The 26062-nt window shown below is 35.6% G+C and overlaps 2 protein-coding genes and 2 long non-coding RNA genes across 6 annotated transcripts; 2 read left to right on the top strand and 2 right to left on the bottom strand.

Moving 5' to 3' along the window:
- Positions 1-14411: 14411 nt before the first annotated feature.
- LOC124461068 (serine hydroxymethyltransferase-like) lies at positions 14412-15984 on the bottom strand. Its single transcript, XM_047012660.1, is given in 2 exon segments — positions 14412-15558; positions 15561-15984. Coding segments are annotated over 2 exon segments (1401 nt in total). The 3' UTR covers positions 14412-14581.
- Positions 15985-16152: 168 nt separating this feature from the next.
- Positions 16153-16809, top strand: LOC124461074. The gene has a single exon (XM_047012662.1). The coding sequence runs from the start codon at positions 16153-16155 to the stop codon at positions 16807-16809; it is 657 nt and encodes a 218-aa protein (XP_046868618.1).
- Positions 16810-18606: 1797 nt separating this feature from the next.
- On the top strand, positions 18607-18842 carry LOC124461067. Of its 2 annotated transcripts, none has more exons than XR_006954909.1 (3): positions 18607-18634; positions 18699-18741; positions 18803-18842. It is a non-coding gene; the product is annotated as an uncharacterized LOC124461067 (long non-coding RNA). The 2 variants fall into 2 exon arrangements; XR_006954910.1 differs by having other exon boundaries at positions 18806-18840.
- Positions 18843-22329: 3487 nt separating this feature from the next.
- LOC124461070 lies at positions 22330-22608 on the bottom strand. Of its 2 annotated transcripts, none has more exons than XR_006954912.1 (3): positions 22588-22608; positions 22481-22523; positions 22330-22419 (listed from the first exon to the last, which is right to left on the bottom strand). It is a non-coding gene; the product is annotated as an uncharacterized LOC124461070 (long non-coding RNA). The 2 variants fall into 2 exon arrangements; XR_006954913.1 differs by having other exon boundaries at positions 22330-22416.
- Between the last annotated feature and the right edge of the window lie 3454 nt (positions 22609-26062).

Raw genomic sequence — 26062 nt, 5'->3', positions numbered from 1 at the left:
TCAAATTTGGCATAGTCGTTTATATGTGTAATTAACTCACCAATATTAAATTTCAATAGCTCAGAAAATAACGAAGTTATTAAGAAAAGTCACTGTTCGTGACTTTGCTGTTTGTATGGGAGCTATATGATATAGTGGTCCGATCCGGCTGATATACAACGCCTGCAGTATATACAAGCCTACATGCAAAATTTCAGCTCTGTAGCTCTTACGGTCTATGAGGAGTTTGCGTTGATCCAGACGGACGGACGGACGGACGGACGGACGGACGGACGGACGGACATGGCTATTTGAACTCGTCTCGTCGTGCTGATCAAGAATATATATACTTTATATGGTCGGAGATGCATCCTTCGATGCGTTGCACACTTTTGACCAAAATTAATATACCCTTTTTGCAAGGGTATAAAAAATAAAATATTGCTTTAAAAATTGATGATTGAGCATGACTTCTTTATTCCATAGACTTTGCATGTGTGTCCCAAGTATGAGATGGACTTTTTTTCTAGAATTTCTGTGTCAAAAAGTACTTATTCTTTATCCCTTTACCCCCTCCTTTTGTTTGTATAACATCTGGTCGAAATATGTAAGGAAAAAAACAATAACATCAACATCAACGCCTTTTCGTTTTTCCGCCTTTTTAGCTTTTTTCAGCCAGGACAATTCTCAGACATTTCTTTAACTAAAATCCACTCAACTTCACTCACATACACACACACACCCAAGCATATATATACGCATACAAACATATACACACAATGACGAAGTATTCTGCGACAGTTCATTGTACTCTTCTGTTTTTATACTCTTGCAAAGAGAGTTTATTAATTTTGGGGGCGGAAGAATCTTCATCTTTATATAGTTTTCTTATTTTTCATAACTCTCTTCTGGTCTATACAGTTTTAATGACTCTATTATATATCGCCCATCGAGAGGTGCCGGATTTAATGTGGCATTCATTTGTTTGTTATACATTTAAGCTACATATGTGTGCATTTAGTTCTAGTGTTACAAAAAGAAAGGAAAGTTTCTAATTTTATTATTTTAATCAATTTATTTAATTTTAATCAAATAAGGTAATAATTTACAAATTTATTGGTCACTGCGAAAATCTGATGTCTTGTTCCTTTGCTTTAAGTAATATTGAATTTCGTTTGAAAATAGTTTTAGGTAAATATCATAAGCAACACTAAAACGCCTAACTTGATTCTCAAGATCTTTATACTTTATTATAATGACTTCAAGAAGTTTGCTTTAATTTTAGTCATCAGATGAAAATTAAATCGTGTGGTTACTTATACTCTTAACTTTTGATAATTTATTCACTAATGCATTTATATGTCCGTAATTTTTAGCATAACCCAGTTCAACTTTAAACCAAGCCCAGTGATATACCTACAACTGATCTGAGCTAAGCCTTGTAGACAATCTTCTAGTTTACATTTATTATTGACATTCTGCAGAAATTTCAGTCGGTATTGTTCCAGAATGGAAAACCACCATGATCATTTGGCGCTTTACCTCTTGGACGATAGTCAACACTTCAGGCGAGAAAATGAGTCATGCTTTTAACCAACTTTTTAGGCCTAAACCTTTTGGTAAAGCAATAAGAATGTTGTATGCACTTTTCCACACACATTGTGAAATAGGCGAAGGCAAGGTTTGACTTGAAGTGATTTATTGGGGCCGCAAGCCCGGTATTTATAGGAGAACGTTTACATTGGTCTTATGGCTAGTGTCCTTAACGGTACTTAAAGCTAGACATTATGCTTAAGTTCTAATTACTTATAATCTATCCCTAAAAGTATGTGGCCTAATCTTATCCCTAAAAGTATACTACACCTCCTTTTTTTTAAAAAGAAAATTTATATTTTTCTCATATCCTGTTTATATTATTTTATTCTATCTAAATGTACTGTTTACTTTTTGTTTTTATCATCCGCTATTACTATATTATTGTTAGGACCTATGCTCTGTATTGTATATTTGCCTGTGTATTTGTTATCTAATTTATGTCCTGTATCATTTTTTAAAAGTATTTCTTGTCCTTCAGTTAGCGATACTTTTTTTGTGTTTTTATCATATGTTTCTTTTTGTAATGCTTTAAATTTTTCGATAAGCAGTTTCGCTCTATTTTGTGCTATTTGTAATTTAAATTTTATTTCTTTATTGAAATCATCAATGTTGTAAATGGGTTCTACCGTTTCAGACGAGAATGGGACAGTTTTAGGATGTTTTGCAAAGACTAGTTCAAAAGGTGCATAACCATGTACGGTGGATGGAGTGGTGTTAAAGCAATATGTGAGGTATGCTAGATATTCATCCCAATCGTCTTTTTTAATGGATATATATGACCTGATGTACTCATTGAAAGTTCTATAGCTTCTTTCTATTGTTCCAAGAGTTTGATGATGGCGCGCCGTGGAGTTAATTTTAGTTATGCTAAAATTTTTGAAAAGTTCTATTAGTATTGAATTCATAAATTCTGTTCCCATGTCTGTTAGAATTGTAATCACCGTAAATTAAAATGAATTTTTCAAATATTGCCTTTGCAAACGCAATTTTTGATGTATGTTGCAACATCCCGAGACATATTTTCCAAAAGAAATCTCTTTTTATTTTTCCTAGTGTTCTGTTTACCCCGCAGTGACCTCCCTCTATTGGGTCATTATGATATTTATTTAATGTATTTCTTATTTCTTCTTTATTTGTTATTACTTTTACTTGAGGTAGAACTGCTATTTCTAAATGTTTTTATGTGTCTTTTCCTTTTTGTTTTAGTTCATTAGGTGTAAGTGACGTAAATAGTTTTTCTGACATGTCTATCTTCAGTTTATAGATTCTTTGAGCACCGGCTTCTTTTTCAAGCCTTGGAAGGAATCGATCTAGATCTATTCTTCCACTAATGATCAAATCGCCTATGTTGAAGGAGAGTAATTTTTCTTTATTTTTGGTAATAAAACATTTGCATTTTTGAATTTAATTTGCGCGTATTTTTTGGCTTCTTTAGGACTTATTATTTCATATATTCTTGGTGTTTCTATTTTGTTATTGTTAATTTGGTTTTCCTTATTTGTTAATTTTTTTGTTTCTGATCTTGTTGCCACTTTAAGTATTTTATTAGTTTCTATGTTTTTTATATTTTCAAATTCAATTCTGGAGAGAGCATCCGCTGCGAAATTTTCTTGTCCCCTGATGTATTCTATAGTAAAATCGAACTCTTCTAAATCTAGCCTTATTCTAGTAAGCTTTGACGATGGGTTTTTTAGAGAAAATAGGTATGTTAATGGCTGATGGTCAGTTCTAATTAGGAATTTTTTCCGTATATGTATGGTTTGAAATATTGAATTGCCCAATGTATTGCCGTTAATTCTTGCTTGATTGTTGACTTATTGCTTTCGCCTTTTGTAAATGCCTTAGATGCGTATGATATGGGTAATTGTAGACCATCAAATTCTTGGCTGAGGACGGCTCCACATGCGATCTTGTTTGCATTAGTTGTGATACAGAATTTTTTATTAAAATATGGATATTGGAGTATTTGTGGGCTTAATAATTTGTTTTTTAAGTATTCAAAAGCTGCTTGACAGTTTGCATTCCAGTTAAATTCTAAATTTTTCCTAGATAATCTATTGATAAATTGTGCATGGTATGCAAAGTTTGGAATGAATCTACGGTAGTAATTACAGAATGCTACAAATCTTTTGGCTTCGTCGCCATTCTTGGGAGTCGGGTAATCTTGAATCGTTTTGAATTTGCTTTCGTCTGGTAAAATTCCTTTATTTGTGCATTTGTGTCCTAGAAAAGTAACTTCATGTCTGAAGAAAGAGCATTTGTCAGGGTGCAATTTTAAGTTATATTTTCAGCAAGTTTCAAAAACATCCCTTAAGTTTCTGATCATATGACTTTCAGAGCACCCGATTACAATTAGATCATCCATATAAAGGAATGTTTGGGATGGTGATAGACCAGTGAATGCAAAGGGCATCATTCTTTGAAACGAGTTTGGTGCAATTTTTAATCCGTATGGTAATTGCTTGAATCTGAATGAGCCCTTATCTGTGGAAAATGATGTTATGTCCCGAGATTTTTCTTCTAATTCTACTTGATGAAATCCTGACATTAAGTATAAACAAGAGAAGTATTTAGCGCGTCCTAGCTGGTCAAGGATATCGTCCATTCTGGGTAGTGGGAATGTATCCGCTACTAGTTGTTTGTTAATTTTTCTATAATCAACTACCAATCTCCACCGTTTTTCCTTACTGCCAGGTAGCTACTTTTTAGGAACCAATAAAATCGGACTATTGAACTCAGACATTGATGGTTCAATAATATCATCATTGATCAATTTGTCCACTTGTTTATTGATTTCGTTTTTTTGACTGTGTGCTATCCTGTAGTTTTTGGTGTAGACTGGTGTTGTGTCTTTGAGTCTTAATTTTTGTTTATAGAAATTGTTGGACCATATTTGTTCAGATTCTATTGCGAATACATCATCAAATTCTGAGCATAATTTAGTAGAGGTTCTTTCATGAAGTCGGGAAAATGGGGTGCTAGTTTGTTCAATATTGTAGATTTATGTTTTGAATCATGTTGTTTGTCTATTTTTAAGATTTCATAATCGGACAGTTTTTCATTTAATAGGTTTATATTTGTAATTTGCACGTCTGTGTTGTTAGTATTTAATATGCGGACATATGGGTTAGTCTTAGAAGCAATAGTGTTTGCGACGAATACCCCCGGGTGTAATTCTTGATTGGGGATAAAGATGTTATTATTGTTTGAGGATATTGTAATGCGTACAATTTTTTCTGTTCTAGGTGGGATATGAAATACATGTGTGTTTTGACTCATCTCTATATTGATTATAATTTTATATCTTGATTTATATGGATCTATTATCAATTTGTTGGTGGAATAATTGAGTGAGCAATTGAATTTTTTTATAAAGTCAAGCCCCAAGATTCCGTCACATGGGATGGGGAAATCATTTTCTATTACTTGGAAGGTGTTTAAGAATAAACATCGGGTTCATCTGAAGCGGCTTCACCAAATCAGATGCACTAAAGAAAATATAATACAACTGTACTTTGGCACAAAACAACTGACCTAGCATATGACTAGAATTACTATCAGCCACACGCGGTGTGGGAAAAACACTTGTAATTGTAAACTAACCCAAACGATCACGACGGCAGGATGTCAAGTGGCCGACGCCGTGCCCAAAATAATAATAATTTTTCAACCCCGAATGCGTGGGTGTGAGTCGTACTAGAATAAGATCTCCTTAAGAACAATTGTTACCTACTAGAGCCTAAGATTTCCTATATAAACTCCGTACTTTAGTAAATAAAATCAGTTCATATTTTGAATTCAACGAATGAAGATTGGGTTATTTTCCTTCTCTCCGGGAATCCCTATTCAGAAGGTGTGTACCGTTGAGAGGCTGCTGATCTTTAGTTTGGTTTCGCCTATCGTAAATAGGACGTCGTATTCCACTAAGTTTTGTCCGTCTTTGTATGTTAACTGTATTGTCTTTTCTTAATATTTCTTGTTTTATTAGTGATACATCAGCAAAGTTTAAAGTTATGTAGCTATTAAGGTTGCAATTTAAATTATATATTTTATTTGTTCGATTATTCACACCAGAGGACTTTCTGAGTTTTCCGAATTTTCTTCTACATTTGTAAATCTGACAAATGTTATTATTTTGTTGTGTTTTAGGAGGATAATTAGTTTTGGTATTTCTATTGTTATAATTTCTTCGATTATAATTATTACTATAGTTATTGTAATTCCTAGTATTGTTATATTTAGTATTATCATTTGGGTTTCTATTTTGGTAATTATTATTATAATTTCTATTATTATTGTACGAGTTCCTATTTGTGTAATTGTTTCTTTTAGTAAAAAACACGCTGTGATCTTGTTCTATATTTGTAGATGTATTTACAAATTTAGCTATAACATCATTCATTTCAGTAAAGTTGCCTGCTTCTATTATTGTTCTGACCTTTTCGTTATCGCAGTTCTTTATGATTGATTTCACTGCTGCTTGAGTTGCATATTTCTTTGCTGTTTCAGGGTTTACGTTGTCTGTTATGAATGCGCGTTTCAATGATTTAGTAAGATTTTCTATTTCTGACATAAATAAACTTGCGTTCTTGCCATTTTGTTTTAAATTCATTAATCTTGCCTCTGCTACCTGAACTGTTTCACCCTTAATTTCTTTCTTTAATGTTTGGATTATACCATTTATAGTGTTTTCATTAGTAACTAGTAGTCTAACGTCCCCTTTTAGTTTTGTTTTTATGACTTTAATAGCTGTTTCTTCATGTTCTGCTTTTATTTCATTGATTAATTCCAGTGAATCTATGAAACTTTGAATTGTTTCTACTCCACCATCATACTCCTGAATCAGCTTAGAAGCTGTTTTAAGAAATTCAATCTTTGTTTGCACCATCTTTGGTTTTGTATTATCATGAATGTCTTCTGGGTTATCTTTTACACCTGATATATCTTGAATGTCTTCTGGGTTATCTTTTACAGCTGGTTCTTCTGTGTCTTTTGCTACTAGAGGTTCAAAAGTTAAAGCTTATTAATGGTTTGAGGGTGTACATAAATTATTTTATTTAGGCACTTGTATGCTTTCTGAAATTTTTCTTTCAATATATCTATGTTCTGGTCCATTGAAATTTTGTTACTTTTGGTTTTATCTTTATTTAATTCCCTCAAAATAACTTTGTTCTCTTAATATTTCATTTTTTTTTCTTCTGTATAAAAAAAAATTTTGATTCTTCTATTTTTTTTTCTTTTTTATTTTTTTTCAATTTGCTTAAAATTCTATTTTCTAACATTTAATTGTTTCCAAAAAAATGTTGTAATTTTTCTTATAGGGTATTTAGATTTCGTTATTGGGCAGTTTTCATCTTGTGGAGCTTGCTGCGATCAGAAAGCTTTATGTGTGCTTCAAGCTTTGTGAAATTTACTTGAGCTTTTTTTTTTAGAAGCTAGCTTTGATCGTGGCGAGCTTTACAACTGTGCTTATGTTGTTTGTGCAATTTTGAGTGCACATGGTTGACATGGGCTCTTTGTTAGGTTATGTTGGGGTATATGCGGCTGATTGGAATTTAATATTTAATTGTATAAATATATGTTTTTTTTTCTTTTTGTGTATTTTTCAATTATGCATATGTATATGTATATATGTGTATATATGTATTTTTTCTTTTTTCTTTTTTTTCTAGGGTATTTTTGGCATTGATAGACTTAATCAAAAAAATTTTTCGGACAATATATTAGTTTTTTTATACCCTTGCAAAAAGGGTATATTAATTTTGGTCAAAAGTGTGCAACGCATCGAAGGATGCATCTCCTACCATATAAAGTATATATATTCTTGATCAGCACGACGAGACGAGTTCAAATAGCCATGTCCGTCCGTCCGTCCGTCCGTCTGGATCAACGCAAACTCCTCCTAGACCGTAAGAGCTACAGAGCTGAAATTTTGCATGTAGGCTTGTATATACTGCAGGCGTTGTATATCTCGGATTCAGCCGGATCGGACCACTATATCATATAGCTCCCATACAAACAGCAAAGTCACGAACAGTGACTTTTCTTAATAACTTCGTTATTTTCTGAGCTATTGTCGTAAAATTTAATATTGGTGAGTTAATTACACATATAAACGACTATGCCAAATTTGATCAAGATCGGGTGACTATATCATATAGCTCCCATAGGAACGATCTTTCGAAAACAGTGACTTTTGTCAATAACTTCGTTACTTTTGACGCGATTGCTTTTAAATTAAACATTTGTTAGTTTAATATATCTGTTAATGGCTGTGCCAAATTTGATAAGGATCGGGTAAGTATATCATATAGCTCCCATAGGAACGATCGGTGGAAAACTGTGACTTTGTCCAATAACTTCGTTATTTCCTATGCTACGACTGTTGGCCGTTCTTTCGCAAACATTATCCTTTTTAGATAAAACGTTTTTCCACTTGATAGCTATAGGTAAGGAAAGAGTTACCAAAAAAGTTGCAAGGGTATACAAACTTTGACGCGGTCGAAGTTAGCCCCGGCCCTCTGGTTTCATTTTATTTTTTCTCTATTTTGTTAGTAATTATTTAATTAATTAATTATTTATAGTGGCAGCGCAAAAATCGCCTCTTGCCACAAAGGTGCCTACATATAATAGCACACTTTTTGTTTTTTGTTAAATTTTTTATGTTGTTTCTGCATCTGCTGCCGTTGCTGGTCGCTGCATCTGGCTCTGTTGCTGTTGTTGTCTCGCCTGTTTGGTCCTCTGGTGCACTTTTTCCAGCTCGTCTATTTTATTCCACAGCTTGCATGCTGACCGCCCAGGGTCAGTGGCCGCCAGTGCGTCCTCTTCTCTCCTCCTTCTAGCAAGCTCTGCTCTTGCTGCTGGTTGCCTGACACGGTACTCTTCTATGCTTAGCGGCCGTGGGCCGTCCAGTGGGCACTCCTCCAATGCCTTCTGGAGCGCTTCCTTTGTATCCTTTGGCATTTGTTAATGTGGTCTGTCCTGATTTTTTTTTCACTTTGCCTTTTTTTTCTTATGGCAAGGATTTTTTTTATTATTGCCTTTTTATTTATTGCCAATGCACTATGGTCTGGATGTAGATTTTTTTGGCATAAACTACAGTTTGAATGCTAAAGAGTTGAATTTTTGCAAGCATGCTGGAAATACTAAAAGAAAATTTCATTTTTTTTTTTTTTTGGAATTGCACCATGGCTTTACCGCGATTTGTCGAAAACTATAAAATTTGACCCGATTGCATACTTTCAGGCTGCATTTTTAAATATTCGGAACTGTTTTGACCAATTAATAATAATAAACATGCACAAAATAGATAGTTTAAAATTTTTTTCGTATTCCAGATGGTTATTGTTGACTTTACTGTAGATCCATTCTGATACAGATTTTATTTCTCGATTGTTGCTGCACCAAATATCGATGAGTTTTTTATGACAAAATTCGAACTTGCCTGAATATTCAAATTATCAAATTAATGGAAAAGGGGGAAAAACGGGGCGAAGGCATTAGTTTGCGATTAAAGACGACATATATAGGTACAAACTTGTGTCATTACTTTTTGTCAGCAGGTGTCAGCTCGTTAGTTCTATTCCACGAAACACAGAGAACGCAAAACAATTTTCTAAAAAAAGGGCAGTTTTCACAAAAGTCCTTAAACCAGAGTTTTGGCTAGAAGAACTTCAAATAGCAAACATAATAATAAATGTCCAACTTGAGGGTAGGGGGAAGAGAATTTCCTTGATTGTCTCAATGTGAAAACATTTTATGCTAATTTGGAGTTAAAAGGGAGAGAGAGAGTGAGAGTCTTGTAACGATTTGGGTTATAAGCCAAAAACAGATTGGCAAAGCTTACAACTATTATACCCTTGCAGAGGGTATTATAAAATTGGTCAGATGTTTGTAACGCACAGAAGGAGACGTTTCCGACCCCATAAAGTATATATATTCTTGATCAGCATGAGAAGCTAAGTCGATATAGCCATGTCCGTCTGTCCGTCTGTCCGTCTGACCGTCTGTCCGTCTGTCCGTCTGTCCGTCGGTGCGTACGCGTTTTACTCAGCCATCTTAAGAGCTATCGGGATGAAATTTTTTTTGGGAGCTTTTTTTTACCCGGGTGAGATAAAGTATGAAAATCTTTGGGATCGGACCACTATATCATATAGCTCTAGAAGAAACATTTTTGCAAAAATTGGAGTATCCCCATGAAATTTACCAATATGATAGTAATAGATATAAAATCTCAGATCCCAAAATTTGAATCTGATCCGATAAATAGAACACAAGTTACAGTCAATATAAATCGGTTCAAACGCTGCCGGCAGCGCTGCTTGCTGCCTACTACTGCCATCATCAAATCAACAGAGCACACGCATACACACACAGACGCAACGCTACATGAACTGTATGTGTATGCGTGCCGTGCTTTGCTTAGAAAATGATGGAAGAAGAAAAACTTGTGGTAAAAAGAGAAATAATATTTTGTTTGTGTATTGATGAATTGAGTTGCAGGGAAAGAAATTTCAAAAAGGAAAAGTATTATTGCCAAGTATACTGCAAGGGTATATAAACTTCGGCATAGCCGAAGTTAGCTTCTTTGATATTTTTTATTTTCATTTTTTAACTACAGTCGTAATTTTTGACTGGCTAATACTAAGGGTTTAATAAAAATTTAAAAAACATAGAAATAATTTGTATAATGGAAAATAAGGTTCAATATTTTTGACAGATTTTCTAACTGCATTGGTCCCACCGTTGCTGTCAAAAGCGCCGCTGGAATGCGGCCGAAAACAATAAAAAACTCCGTCTCACACACACACACAGTCACATAGAAACACACACACACAGTGTGCCCTGCATAAAAAACTGCTTATTATGTCGTATAGTGAGTAGAGATTACGGTCTTTGTTGGCGGCAACGGCAACGGCAACGGCGGCATCTGTGGCAGCTCACGGGGGCGTATGTTTCAACAACAATTGAAATAAATGAATTTACTAAAGCAAAAAAAAAACGTATATAAAAAGGATTGTGGCATAAAATTCAATGATAAAGGCTTTTATATATTCCTAAATATTGTATACATATTCATTTAAGATTCAATCGTAAATTGCAATTCGAAAATGCCAATTTAAGCGATTTCTTCAACATTTATGATGCCACAAAATGTTAACTGAGAATCAGAAACAAATTCATTTTCTTAACCACCCGAAGCGAGGCTTGCCACTGAGCTTTAATTAAGTTTCTGTCTGGGCCAGCAAAATGCCAGAAGGGCCAGAAAAATGCGTAAAACCGGAACCTTGGACACACTCATTCACACACACACACACACACACACACACACCCTCAGCGGGGTGGCATACACTTAAAACTAAGCCAATTTTGTTTGGCCTCACACAAACCAGGGGAGAAAAAAAATCTGGCAGCTATTTCAAACTCAATTAAACACGGTAAAGCCAAGTTAAGGGTACCTTTCATTGCCCTAGTATCCTTTCCGTTCTCTTGGACACAGCTGTTCTTTATGGACCCCACACCCATACATCTACACACAAACAAGCACACACACACTCTCCTCAATGGGGGATACATTGGTGTATTTTAAATATTTTAATACTGCCGGCGGTTGCTTTTCGGTTTTGTTTGGTCTTTTAGTTTGATCTCATTTGGAAAAGGTCGAAAGGCCTAACATTATTTGATTGCCACTTCAATCCACTTTCACTCTTTGTCTCTTTGGCTCACAATTGTCAATTCCCTTCCACACACACGCACACACACACTCCGGATAGGCACGTGTGTTTCAACTGAACCTTTTTGTTCTTTCCTTTGTATTCTTTATGTTTTCATTTTTGCATATAAGCCTTTTGTTTATTTGAATTTTCGGCAAAAGTGATCCGCATAGTGACCATGCATAATTAGATTGAAATTTTTGGGTCAAATTGTTTGTACTTTGTAAATTGATTTCACTTATTTGTTTTGGACACAAAATGTTATTGTATCTAATATTGAATGCTGTTAGCTATAAGTACTTGAATTTCTGTAGAAATAAGCTTCATCTTCAAGCCAATGTTAATAAGGTAAAAATTTTGTTACGAAATATTTAATCGAAGCATGAAATTTGTCTATATATTATGAAGTTCGTTTTAAGCTTATGACTTTAATGAATAGGTGAACTCAATATTATAAGGGTTTCTAGTCTAAGACCCACCTAAAAGGGGCACTTTTCATATAAAAACTATATGTATTTCTTTGCCAATAGTAACTTTTAAATAACATTTTCCTATCGTTTTGACTTTTTTTTTAACAACTTGTTAAGTACTTAAATGACACTTGAAATCAGAACTCTACTTCTATAATCTGAAAATCTTTTCTGTCTATTGAATTAATTATAAAAATCCAACTACATTAAATATTTTTTTTGTTATGTTCATAAGATGCTTAAAAAATGTACAAAGTTCAATTGAAAGAATTAATCTAAGCCGTGAGGTATTCGTAAGTTGGCAGAATCATTTCCAATGTGTCTGCCCAGAGTCATGTCTCGTACAGAAGGTCCTTTATTGTTGTCTTCCAGACTCACATTGCTTGAACGAAAATAATTGGCCTCTCTCTCCTGTGTTTGTGCTCAGTGGGGGATTTATTTTGAACACATTTATATGTTGTAGGTACTTATTGATTTTTCGGATGCATTCATGTCCATTTTATCAATGGCCAATCATTTGTCAAGCGCACCTGTTCAATGTATCGTTATTTTTGTCTCCTCTTTTTTGGTTCAATTCTTTCTCTATTTATGATCTCATTTACATTTTTGCAACTCTTTGGGTTCCTCTGTCCCCGTTCCGGATTTCGAGTGCGTGTGTGTATGTGTGTTGTGTTGTTTATGTTTGCAGCACAGACATTTGCATACCAAGATATGAGAAGGAATGTCGTTTGCATAATAATTTAACGCATTACCTTCATCCAAACCCGACAGTTCCAACCGACGTCATGTCCGTCTCCTTTAACCGAATAGTTAAGCATAAGTAAGACAGAGATGAGGTTGAGTTGCTTTACCCAAGAGGCTAATTTCTATGAGGTCAAGTTGTTGCACCCACATCCACGACAGTGCTGCTCTCTGCTATATTTATTAAGCATACGACACGTATGCCAAGTGGCTTAAACGTTTTGAACACTTAAAAATGCTTTGTGGTTAATTAGTCCATGATGTGACAGAGATAGGACCTAGAGACAGGACAGACTCGTGTGTTAGCCAAATGTTTGTCAACTTTAATTGATTTGATAAGTTAACCAACTTTCCAAAAAATTTACATATTCTGTCTCATATCTTTATCGAGAAAGTCCTGCAAGCTCCCGCAGTGAATTGAGCTGAGGGTTTCTTTTTTTCCCACTTTTGCACTCAGCATGAACTTTGCGGCTTTTAACGAGCCCCATAAAATCTTTGTCCTCAAGTTGCAAGCACTCGTTGCGGCAAGTTCCATAAGCGTGTTGCAAGTGAAAACTTCCAATTGTTGTTTGATGTGGGTTGCGTCGTCGTGTGGTGCATTGTTCAAGAAGTTTTCCCCAATTTCGCCTTGTACGTTTTATTTATTTTTTAAATTAAAAAAAGCAAAAGTGTCTTTCATTCATTTAATTAATATAAAAACGAAGGTAAATAAATTATTTTAAGTAAGCTTTCATTTGTCAAAGAATAAAATAATGAGAATAAATCTGTTATCATGCAGCCAAACGGTAAACATTATTTCACATTCAAAGGAAAACTAGGTGATTTACAATGTCTCAGTCAGAGGCGACTGGCAAAAAAAACCTACAACTACATAGGAACCAAAGGAGTTCAGCAGAAATTGTATAAAATCTATGTGTGCAAGGATTGGCATTAAGACACTAAGCTCACATCTCAGTCTCACATGGCTCGGTCTCAGCGGGTGGCAGCGGGAGATGGAAAGCGACTAGAAAAAAAAGCAGTAGCGGAAGTTATGCCATCAACGACTTGAGTAAGTTAAGTGAATTGCTGTTGCACCAGCAGCAGCAGCAGCAGCACCCGTGGCAACAACAGCAATATCAGAGCAGAGCCAAAGGAAATGCAGGATGAGCCTGGGCATGGGCATGAACAGGACTATGAGTAGAAGATTAGAGAACAAGCAGCAAGAATGAAAATGAAAATGAACAGAAAAAAAACGAAATGAAAGGAGATGAAGGGATGAGGCCAAATAGAAAAGTGGACATATAAAATGGCTGACATCCAAGTGAAGCTAGAGTTAAATTTTACTCCTCAGCTTCTGTTCGGGTAGGTGGAATGATGCGGCATGACTCTAGCTATTTATTGAATAAGAGAATAGGAACTGGTAACTTAAGCAAGTTATTTGAGCAAAGATGATTACAAAAAAGAATCCAATAAAAGATATCAGATGAATGAGGAAAAAAGTAAACCAAAACTGTCTTTCGTAATTTAATATCTGCATTTAATGTGCCAAGAAAGTGAAGACATTAGCTTTTTAATGGAAATTTACGTTGTTTATTTAGTGATCGTTACTTTTGGTATACAGAATTTAAAACTAAAGCCTCATACTTCATTCCTATAAAGTCTATTAGAGTTCCCTTTACCTTGCTATTCTCTCTTCGAAAAAAGGTTCTTTATTCATTCTTCAATTCTTCTTTTGTCACATGTATTTAAATGTTTTTATGGTCTATAGTTAACGACTAGATCAGGGCACTATAGTTTAACTAGATCAGGGCACTTTTTTTTTTTTTTTTTTTTTTTTTTTTTTTTTTTTTTAATTAATGAATCGTATATATTTTAATATAGCTTAAATATCGAAATTAATATTTCTTTTTTGTAAATGTAAATTCAAAAAAAATATAAAAACAAAGACCATGTTTATTAGTGTTGAACAGAAAAAAAGTCGCTCACTAAACTGAGCAACTGAACATGTTCAGTTTCAACTGCACAACTGTGAATGAATAGTGAACAAGTGAGCAAGTGAACAAAATGAGTGAAAAAAGAACAAGTTAGCCAACACTAACACGTTTACAGAACATCCAATCCGGGCAGTGGGAAAGTCTTTGTAAAGGCAATGATACGTTGATGAATATCATTGACTTTGTTCTTGATCTTCTCGTTGTCATTGAAAACCTTGTGATAATCGGCCAATTTGGGGCCAGCGGCTGCTTTGGCTGCCTCCGCACCAGCTTTGAGGGCCTCATCAATGAAGGAGACAACCTGTTCGATGTCCTTTTCATAAAGACCACGTGTGGTCAGAGCTGGTGTACCCAGACGAATGCCCGATGGATTCAGGGCGGACTTATCGCCCGGTACGGTGTTCTTATTGCAGGCAATGCCCACCAATTCCAGAATATATTCAGCCTTGGCACCGGTTAGACCCGCGGTGCGAACATCCACCAACACGAGATGGACATCAGTGCCACCGGTGGCCACTACATAACCCTTCTCGATAAGACCCTTGCACAGGACCTTGGCATTCTTGATGACACGGGTCTGATATTCCTTGAACTCGGGCGATTTGGCCTGCTTGAAGGCCGTAGCAATGCCAGCGATGGCGTTATTATGCGGTCCACCTTGCAGGGCAGGGAATACAGCCTGATTGATGCGCTCCTCCAGATCGTAGAGCACTTTGTCGCCATTCGGTTTGGTGCTGCGCACTCCCTTGCGGAAGAAGATGACACCGGCGCGGGGGCCACGCAAAGTCTTGTGGGTTGTGGTGCTCACAATGTCGGCATACTCAAACGGTGAGGGGATCAGACCAGCTGCCACCAAACCAGCCACATGAGCCATATCGGCCATCAGATAGGCACCAACATCATCGCAAATCTCACGGAAACGCTTATAATCGAGCAGACGCGAATAGCACGAAATGCCAGCAATTATAACCTGGGGACGGAATGTTTTGGCTGCTTCGGCCAATTTGTCATAGTCAATGATTCCGGTTGTGGGATTCACTTTGTATGGCATGCTCTCAAAGAATATCGACGTGGCCGATATCTTTTGGTGGGCGTGAAAAAGCCGTGTGTCAAATGACCGCCATCGGGCAAATCGAGACCCATAATACGATCATGGGGACGACAGACGCCTGTGTAGACAGCCAAATTGGCCGGTGAACCGGAATATGGTTGTACATTAACGCCCCATTTATCTGCATCCAAATTGAACAGCTCACGTCCACGAGCTTGGGCCAGCAATTCCACCATATCGATGTACTCATTGCCACCATAATACCTTTTGCCAGGATAGCCCTCGGAATACTTGTTGGTCAGACAAGAGCTCAAACAATCCAATACAGCCACTGAGGTATAGTTCTCACTGGCAATCATCTCGAGACCTTCACGTTGGCGTTCCTTCTCCTTCTTAATGATCGCCGCCAATTCGGGATCACTTGTCTCCAGGTTAGTTTGTAATAATTGTTGATCCGTCATTTTCTCACATGAGTGCTAATTGAACTGAATTTAAAATGAAAGTAAACAAAACGAGAAGCCGCAAGTTTGAAGAAAGAAAGTGAGTTGACTTCTGTTTAGAGGGAATTGAGCTTCATTGGAGGTGTGAAAATTCTTAAGCCCCCAGTTCTTGTTTAGTTTTTCAACCAAATGGATCGAACATTTGCTGGCTTAGCTCTTTTGCTATGGTTTCTACTGTCTTCTGCTACGGCTTCCAGCAGTTACAGTAGCAATAGTCACCTGAAACGCTTTAGTAGATCGCTTATCTTTCCGCCCACCACACCGACACGTGTACAATTTATTGGCGGTATCGGTATACCTGTTGATGGTTTACATTTCGAATCAGTTACATCTGGCTATGTGTTGAAAGCAGAATACTTTCTGCCCACCAATTCAACAGAGATCACGCGCGTCTATCTCAAACCGATGACCGTATCGGTCAGAGAGAAGGAGACAAATGGAAATGAGCAGTTTGACTATGGTGCCATATATCGTTGGATTATTTATCGTGGCATTGAGATGATATTGGACAATATGGGACTACCCGGACGGAGTTGTTTGCTACGAGTGAATTGTGAACATGCAGCTGTTCCCTTGAGCAATGAAAGCGGTTTACTTGGCGAGATTCTACACATTACATTAACTCCATCGAGTTCGAATGACAAACTAACGCATCGAATGGATGGTGAATATCAAGAGTCTGAACATTATGGCAAACGTGGTGGTGATTGTAATGCAGCCTATGCCAAAAAGTGTTCAAAATCACCCATGGATCTGATTAGTATTATAATGAAAGTGAATAAATGAAAATGAAACCTGATTGATTGTTATACAATGATTACATTAAGTTTGGTGACAATAAGTGAATGTGATGTGTCCACGTAGCGAATGTTAGTTAGTTAGTTAGTTTTTCTGTGTGTTTAACTAACTAAAGCCTATCTAAAACTTTGTGTAAGACATTTTTTTTTGGGACGCACAACATAAACTACAATCACGTACAAGCAGGTGTGACAATTTCAAAGTTGATAAACATAATAATTAGTTTTCGCACACGTTGTCAGCATGATCTGCATGCCCAATCAGCATCAGTTGTAATTAAACATACGAAACACCCAAGCAAACACACACACACACACACACAAAGGGAGAGAGTAACACAAATACGCAACACAATGTAAGCGAAATTATTATGAGAGAGCGGTTACTGAGGGGGAAGAGACACAACTGTTTCATTCCTCTGCTTAATTCAGTTAAATTTAAATACCAAATATAATTTATATGAATTATATGTATATATATTTGAAGCCATTAATACATGCCACTAATACAAATTTATTCCCTCTGTCTACATACATAAACGCAACACAAATCAAAATATTAGTCGCTCTGGTCGCCGGCGACTGGAGGGACAAATGTCGCTCAATGGTCTTGTGCACGGGACCATTGAGCGACAAGTGTCCCTCTAGTCGCCGGGACTAGACAATGATTGTTTGTCCCGGCGTTCGGCAAGACATTTGGACATTTGTCTTGGCGACTGGAGCGACAACTGTCGCTAGGTTGTCGTTCCGGTCTTTAAAGCTAGGACATGCAATGTTAAATGTCGCCGCATTTTTAATGGGAGTGTCGCCAGTTTGTCCCCGGGGAATCCCCGGCGACCGGTACTGAAGGATACACATGTATGTAATAGAAAATATAATTAATCGGCCTATATTCTGAGTATTACTGATTTATATACAAACTAATGAATGAGTTTGCTTTATTAGCCATTTATTTATTTGTTGAGTTTCACTTTCGTAAAGAATATTATAAAATTGCTCAGATGTTTTGTATATTATATATATTCCTGATCAGCGTAAGAATCTGACACGACAAAATTATGACAGCCAACTACTAAAATGAAATATGTTATTTTAGTTTTTTATTTTTTTTGGTTTTTATAATTTGTTTAAAGGGAGTAAAAATATCTCCTTTCTCTCATTTTTCAAATGCTTTTGATTGGCTGTAATTCAGATATTTGCTTCTTGAAATATAGTTAGTAACTTTTCAAATGTTTTTAGTCGTATTGCTAATATTGTCATTTTCCAAACTCTTTTTTCCCCAACCTTAAAAAATTCCTTCTATAATTTTCATTTTGAATATATGTAATTATGTATGTGCTTACCTTTTTAGTAGTTGGCAATTTCCACTCACCTTTCACTATTTACTTGGAGCCTTGAAGAATAACCTCAAGAATCGTATTATTTTTATGTTGGATCGTTTCAGCTCATTAAAGTTCATATACCCGAATTATCGCTTAATATTAAAGAAAAAACAAATAAATGTATATATGTGACCTAAACCCAAAATCAGATATTTAAGCAAACTATTAGAACAATTTTATAATCTTCTTCTCTTCTTAATTTTTGTTATTATAAATTTACAGTATCTAATAACTAATTTGTATATATTTCCTAATTAAACTTTTTTAACATTTAAGTGAATACATATGTGTATACAGTATATGTATGTATACATATGTATGTATGTATGTGAATGTATTTGTCTGGCGTGGCAGACAGCGTGGCGTCGCTCAGCAATTTAACACATGTTTTGCGATTTCTTTTTTTTTTTTTTTATTACAGTTCAACCCAAGGTAATGTAAAATATGTATGTAAGTATTTAGCCACATTTAAAATTCATACATTAACTTCTTACAGCAAAGACGTCCAACTGGGACACTTCAGAATGGAAAAGCTGCCGGTAAGTAAAACTTACCTTGAGGTGTCTTAAATAAATGTATTTATTCCTTTATTTATTTTAGCAGATTTAGTTCCCCAACCACCACAAACGTCTGAATCAACTACAAACTTGACATCACAAGAAAAAAATGTATGTAACTAAATTGTCCAATTAAAAGACTTCAAATTCTTTAAATTGTTTTTTCAGATTTCTTCAACGGCTCGCAGTGCTTGGGGTAAATGTTTCTTAATCTTGAAATAAATTTGTTGTACACAAAATAATCCAATATAATTATGTTTTGTAGAAAAGAATTTTAACGTATTTGGTCCAATAGTCGAAAAAAATGGATTTACTCGCAACCTTAAGGCGGATAGGATTATATGTGGTTTTCCATGTAATCGACAATTGGTATTTCTTGTTCAATTTGGTGAAATCGAGGAAGTTGTGACCCAACCTGATATGAAAAAATATGCACCACAGCTTCTAATTAATTTTTATATTGGAAATTTAGATGATGGTCCACTTGACAATTGCAAAAGTGAGTGCAATTGTTTCCTTTGTATACCATTTGGTATAACTGCATATATGTATATATAATTTGAGTTTATTTGATGGAAACTAATGCCTATTAAAAGCAACGACAACTTAAAGACGCTGCTGCTGCCAAAGAGATTATCGAATTTTGAAGCACCTTTTGGCAGACAGCATTAGGACTCAGATTCAGACACGTTGACAATCACGACTTAGACGTCGGCAACACGCCCACTCGTTCAATACAAATAAATCAGACAAAGCATCTAAATCTAAATTGTATCGCATTGTGGCACACACACAGAGCAATCCCTCCGCCCCTTTCCATAACTACAATATGTATTTGAGCACATCCTCCAGTAGAGCACATCCATCGAATAAAGGAATCAAGTTGAAGTAGGTGATGAGAGAGACAGTATACCTTCCAATTAGCTACCATGTTGATATCGTATCGATTTCGTGGCAGTTACTACATATGCACTCCTTTGTTTTTCTATTTTTTGTTGTATAGTAAACAACCTGCCACAATTTCCCTCTATTGAAAATGGCAACGGATTGCGGTTCTGTCTGCCACAACTGATAAATAAAAAGAGAAATATGCTGACAGCTCTTATTTACAGAGTGTTGAATGAATCTAAGTAAAACCCCTCACAATTTGGTTTATATCACTTAAAAAAGCTTTTTCAAAAATTTCATTATTTTAGGGACTAAAGAAAGAAGCTGAGTTAAAATTACTTCCATACATTCACTTTTATTGTAAATTATATAGATAGTAGCAAACCCGGCGAACTTCGTAACGCCTAACAGTAAAAGAATTTCGTGTTACCTTTTAGCTGAACTAATTTATGCTTTGATGAACATAATATAATAATACAAAACAATAATAATATAGATAGAAATATAAAAGTATTTTATTATAATGATCATAAAAACATACAGAGAGTAAAAATTTAAAAAACAGAAATAATTAAGTTTTCCAAACACATGTCAAAAAAAATCATTGAAAACTATGCTGTTCAGGTTGGGATACACGTCATAACATCTCAATTTAGCCAGGGCAGCAACCATTCACCTGGATAAAAGCGAAGACACGAAATTTGAACGGCAGAAAAATATAAAACTCCAGCGTAATATTCAACATCAGGCTCATACTGAAATGCTAGTCGAAGAAATGAATGTGATGTAAATGCTCGAAGTACTTGTTGATGTTGGTCAATCCCTCTACGTCTGTTGGCTACGAATCTGCGCGCTTCTCTTCGTTCCAATTGTCTTTGTTGGTTTCGCTCATCTCGTACCTCTTGTAATTGTGATGCACGTAACTGCGCCATTCTATGCCTCTAGATCTGTTTGTTTGACGACTCAAATTAGCCCCCCTGCGTGTTCGTGCCATTGTTGTAATAAATCAAGTTGGAAAACTGATTGGTGTATAACGTGTATTATTTTCTTGATCAATAATTAGCGCAGCGAGTTCGGTCGCACTCGAGTTGTAACAACGACTGAACTCGAGACGCACAATTCTTGTGCGCACCTTCCACCGAACCACACTCGGCGACAGCGACAGAACGCTGGCGCCCCGCTAAAACGGTTCTTTTTAAACCACAAATGCGCCGCCGATAAATATATGAAATTCTCGAGTGTGGTGTTTGTTACCAAACTACTCCGAAACGGCTCGACCGATTCTCACGAAATTTTTTATGCAGATCGTGTAGGACTGAGAATCGGCCAACATATATCGGACAACCGCCTTCCTCTGGACACTGAACTTCCTCCTCACACTTGGCTTTCGGCTCCTTACGTTTGCGTCGTGGAATCGGTGGCCGCTTGCCTTTTTCAAAACAGCAGATCTTTTTCGGTTTAATTTGAATGGGCACTCTACCCAAGTGACCTGATACTTGCGGGCAGCTTTATCCGACTCCTTGTACAGGCACTCGTCAAAGGTGGGGAATCTCTCTGGGCAGGGATCGGCACAACACTCTGCTGGTTGCTTCAGAAGGTGATGAAACTGGAATGGTTCTTCCTTTTCTTTCTTGGGCTTGGCTATACTTTTAGGGCTGCACTGAGTTTTGTTTTGACAGCCTCCATTATCCACTTTGGAACACTTAGGTGAATCCACGAAATCCTTAGATGCCATTCTGCGAGACAGTCCGAAAACCTTTGCATCCTGTCAATGCTTGGGGCCGCACCCTTCCTAGAATATTTCGCCACATAGACATGACAAATTTAGAAGAAAAATATTGTCCTGAAGTTAAAAGAAAATTTCAACTGTTTGTTCCGAAAAAAAAAATGGAAAATTTAATTTTTGTATACGGAAATCCCCAAGCGAAGCCGTGTGAACTCGACAGTGTACATCACCTTACTGAAATCTAGAAAGTCTCAACGTTGTATATGGTTTTTCACGGCCTGTTTCGATTGGAAGATTTAAATTATTTTTGTTGAATTTCATCTCTTATCAAGTAGGCCGTGTGTCTAATTTCACTCCTATAAAACACAGGTAGTTGAGATATCCAGCACAGTTAGTCAGTTTTAATCGTGAGCTCGTTATTATTTGGGTATAAAAAATAGATGTTGGCCGATTCTCAGTCCTACATGATCTGCATAAAAAATTTCGTGAGAATCGGTCGAGCCGTTTCGGAGTAGTTTGGTAACAAACACCACACTCGAGAATTTTATATACATATATAGATATGCAGTTAAACCAAATGATATACAAAGGAAAAAATTGCACTCACTTTTGCAATTGTCAAGTGGACCATCATCTAAATTTGCAATATAAAAATCGATTAGAAGTTGTGGTGCATATTTTTTCATATCAGGTTGGGTCACAACTTCCTCGATTTCGCCAAATTGAACAAGAAATACCAATTGTCGATTACGTAGAAAACCACATATAATCCTATCCGCCTTAAGGTTGCGAGTAAATCCATTTTTTTCGACTATTGGACCAAATACTTCAAAATTCTTTTCTACAAAACATAATTATATTTGATTATTTTGTGTACAACAAATTTATTTCAAGATTAAGAAACATTTACCCCATTTACCCATTAAAAAACAATTTAAAGAATTTGAAGTCTTGTAATTGGACAATTTAGTTACATACATTTTTTTCTTGTGGTGTCAAGTTTGGAGTTGATTCAGACGTTTGTGGTGGTTGGGGAACTAAATCTGCTAAAATAAATAAAGGAATAAATACATTTATTTAAGACACCTCAAGGTAAGTTTTACTTACCGGCAGCTTTTCCATTCTGAAGTGTCCCAGTTGGACGTCTTTGCTGAAAGAAGTTAATGTATGAATTTTAAATGTGGCTAAATACTTACATACATATTTTAGAGTACCTTGGGTTGAGTTGTAATAAAAAAAAAAGAAGAAATCGCAAAACATGTGTTAAATTGCTGAGCGACGCCACGCTGCATATAGGTAGATTTTGAAAAATAAGGCGGCCAAAAGTCAACAAAAAAAATCATTTTACGACCAAACTATTGATGCACATTGTTAGGAGATACTTCAGAGAAACTAATTTCATCATTCCCACCTTTCAAAATAGCGCCCGCGCCGAATTACAGGTAGTCAAACTTCGATTATCATTCACAGTGTTTTCAGTGATACATTTTTCCAAAGTCAATATTTATTTTTGCAAAGTTACTATCAAAGTAATTGTGATGGATATCAATAGTCCAGATAAGTACCTTTATGTGTTATGTAGTACTCACCAATTTTAAGAATGTTTTGCATACATTAGCAATGTTATAAAAGACCAAATTTTCTGAGACAGATTTTTCTAAAAATAAATAAATTTCAAAGGAGCTTATAACTACTTTCCCTTTCCGTCCCTGTAATATTTCTTCATTTAATAATTTATACATAGTTTCAATAATTATATGAAGTTATAGTTGGCCACACATAGCCACCTATTCACGAAATATACTTATTCGAAGTTTTTGCGCGGCGATAAAAAAAAAAAAATTCGAGACCCGGTGCACTGTGGTTGTGGCCATAGCCTAAAAATCAAAATATCAATCACACAATATTTTGCCAAATTGTACACAAATTGTATAATAACCTTGATGGCAAACCGGATTTTTCTGGAAATCTAACTTAATCGGACTAAATCTAATCGGACTTGCGCAAAATTCCATTGAAAACATGAACACGTGTTCATGTTTGAAGCCGGACTACGCTTTGCTTGCTTTTCGCCACAACAAAAACGCTTTTCAAAGGGATAGAACGTGTGACAGAGTACTCCAGGAAAATATTATTTATAATGAATTTTGAAGTTGAAGGTATTTACTTTAATTTATTCTTATTTGAAGATTAAATTGACCAATTAAATATTTTTTGTGTATTTTTGAATAACCTAACCTTTTTTGTGTATTTTGTGAATGTCTTTTTTCATGTTTACATAATGTTTTAGTTGTGTTACCTCCGGCTCCCCTCATTGTGAGTGGTATAACTGTGTTTGTCAATGTTTTAAGGTAATAAAAATGAAATGGTAGCTGCTGCTAGTTTTTTGCATTCGTTTTCGTCATTTGTGTTTGTTTATTATTTTTTGTTTTGTATAATATTTTTTTTATAATTTTTATTTCGACATTTCATTTTTGGTATAGGTGCGTCTTCTAATTGCGTAGGTTTATCTAGTGCCTCTGGTGTGAGAGAAGTGACGAGAAGGTATTTATTTGACCTGATGCAAGGCCAAAATATACGAACCATGGAAGAAAAACTAGATTTTTTGAAAAGTTACCTCCTCGAGTCTTCCAAAGTTTCTGAAACTATCAAAAAATCTTTGAAACATAAATTTTCACATTTCAAATCACAAGTCAAACAAAGATGGTCTGGAGCAGGAAATACTATGGAAGTATTCTTGATAAAAAATTATTTGTGGTTAGAAGGGACATTTGAAATACCAATTGATTCGTCAAATCGTCAAGGACGTCCTTGTAAACAGTTTTCTGAATCGAGTGATCGAAGCGAGAGAAGAAAGACTGAGGTAATACGAAGTTTGGTAAATCCTGAGGTGATAGTCCATGCTGCACAAGTGGTTTTGCAAAATGATGGGAAAAGAAATGCATCTAAAATCCTTAAGGACATAACGAACTCACCAACACGGGCTGGCAAATATAGAAAGTCATACTCCAAGAGTAATGAAACCATTCCTCCTTTCCTTTGAAGCTCTCAAAATGTTTGTTGAGGCTGATCTGACAAGGCGACAATACGAAATAATAAGAGCAACAAACAAAGGCCATTATCCCTGTTATGATCTATTATTGAAAGCTAAACAAGAATGCTATCCACCTAAAATGGCTATGAAAATTACAGCTACTAGCGCGGAAACGGACCTTCAAAGACCATAATAAGATTGTTTGGCAAAATCCTTCTTCGCCACGCTTTTGTAAGCCGATTCGGTACAGGTTCGTGAAAGAAACCACTGATGTAACCAAGGATGAAATAAAATTTGTGGAGAATGCTTGCAAAGCTCTTGCGTCGACCGAAGTGTCTATAGGTCAGATTGCTTTTAAATTTAATCATATTATGAAGATGACCATGGTTGATAGAAAAGTGTGTAACGCGGCAACTAACACAACCTCAACAAGTCGGTGTTACATATGTGGTGCCACATCAAAGAACTTCAATGATTTAAGTAACAAAAATGTTGTATGTCCTGAAGCATTAGAATTTGGAATTTCCATATTACACGCCAGGATAAGACTCTTTGAAAGCATTTTACACCTGGCATATAAATTGCCAATAAAAAAATATAGAGCGAGAAAGACAACTGAAGAAAAAACATTAGAAGAACAGACAAAAAAAATAATACAAGAACGATTTCGATTAGAAACTGGACTATTGGTAGACATGCCCAAAGCCAACTTTGGCAACACATACTAGTAGGCGGTTTTTCGAAAACATTTATTTGGCATCTGTCATTACAGGAATAAACCATGAACTTATATATAGATTTAAAGTTATTTTAGAAGCCATTTCCAGTGGCTTCAAAATTGATACTGCCAAATACGATGCATATGCCTTAGAAACTGCAAATCTATATATAAAGTTATATGATTGGCATCCTATGACCCCCACTATGCATAAAATTCTATTACATGGAGCTAGCATAATTGAAAATGCATTGTTGCCAATTGGACAACTATCCGAAGAATGTGGAGGTGCCTTGAGTAAAACTTGCAGCTCAAAAGAAAAAAAAAAAAAAAAGTAAAAAAAGAAAGGAAGGCAGCATTTAAAAGACCCGCGAATGCACTGCTTGATTGCAGAAAGAAAGTTCACCACAGTGGTACATTTCTTTTTCCCATTATGCCAATAGCGGATAATGTCACTTTGACAATTGACTTCGGGTCTAAACGAAGATCAAAGCTAGGCATAGAGCATAGGCGAACTATCTTGATAAATTCTTTTCAAATTGGCAACCGAGCGGAACAGTCCTTTGCAGGAAGTGAGAAAAAAATTAATATTTCATTTTTTTTGTGGTTAAAATAACCCAAGTAAATTTTAAATCCGAATAAATACAAGCCATCCTTCATGGGCTTGAATCGGAAATAAAAAAGAAACCATTGATGTTGGTGTTCTCTATTTCAAGATATACATTTTGAGTAAGTGCTAATTTTTCTTTGAATCATTAAAATTTGGTAATTTTTGCAAATAAAATTTTGCACGCAGATTTTCAAAGTCTCGGTATGTTCGTTCATGATGGAAAAGAAAAAAGGAAATTAAAATGTATTGCTTTGATTAAGCAGAAGGTAATTATACAGCTCTAAAGAAAAGAAAAAAAAGCGCATTAACGACATTCACATTTTATCA

Source organism: Drosophila willistoni, unplaced genomic scaffold, assembly GCF_018902025.1.
Source record: "Drosophila willistoni isolate 14030-0811.24 unplaced genomic scaffold, UCI_dwil_1.1 Seg193, whole genome shotgun sequence".
In the NCBI taxonomy this organism is placed as follows: Eukaryota; Metazoa; Arthropoda; class Insecta; order Diptera; family Drosophilidae; genus Drosophila; species Drosophila willistoni.
Note: the sequence above shows the minus strand (reverse complement) of the source record. Positions and strands in the feature narration are given on the sequence as shown.

Excerpts from the sequence above, each read along its gene's own strand:
- LOC124461074 (XM_047012662.1), top strand. The coding sequence starts at position 16,153 with ATGGATCGAACATTTGCTGGCTTAGCTCTTTTGCTATGGTTTCTACTG.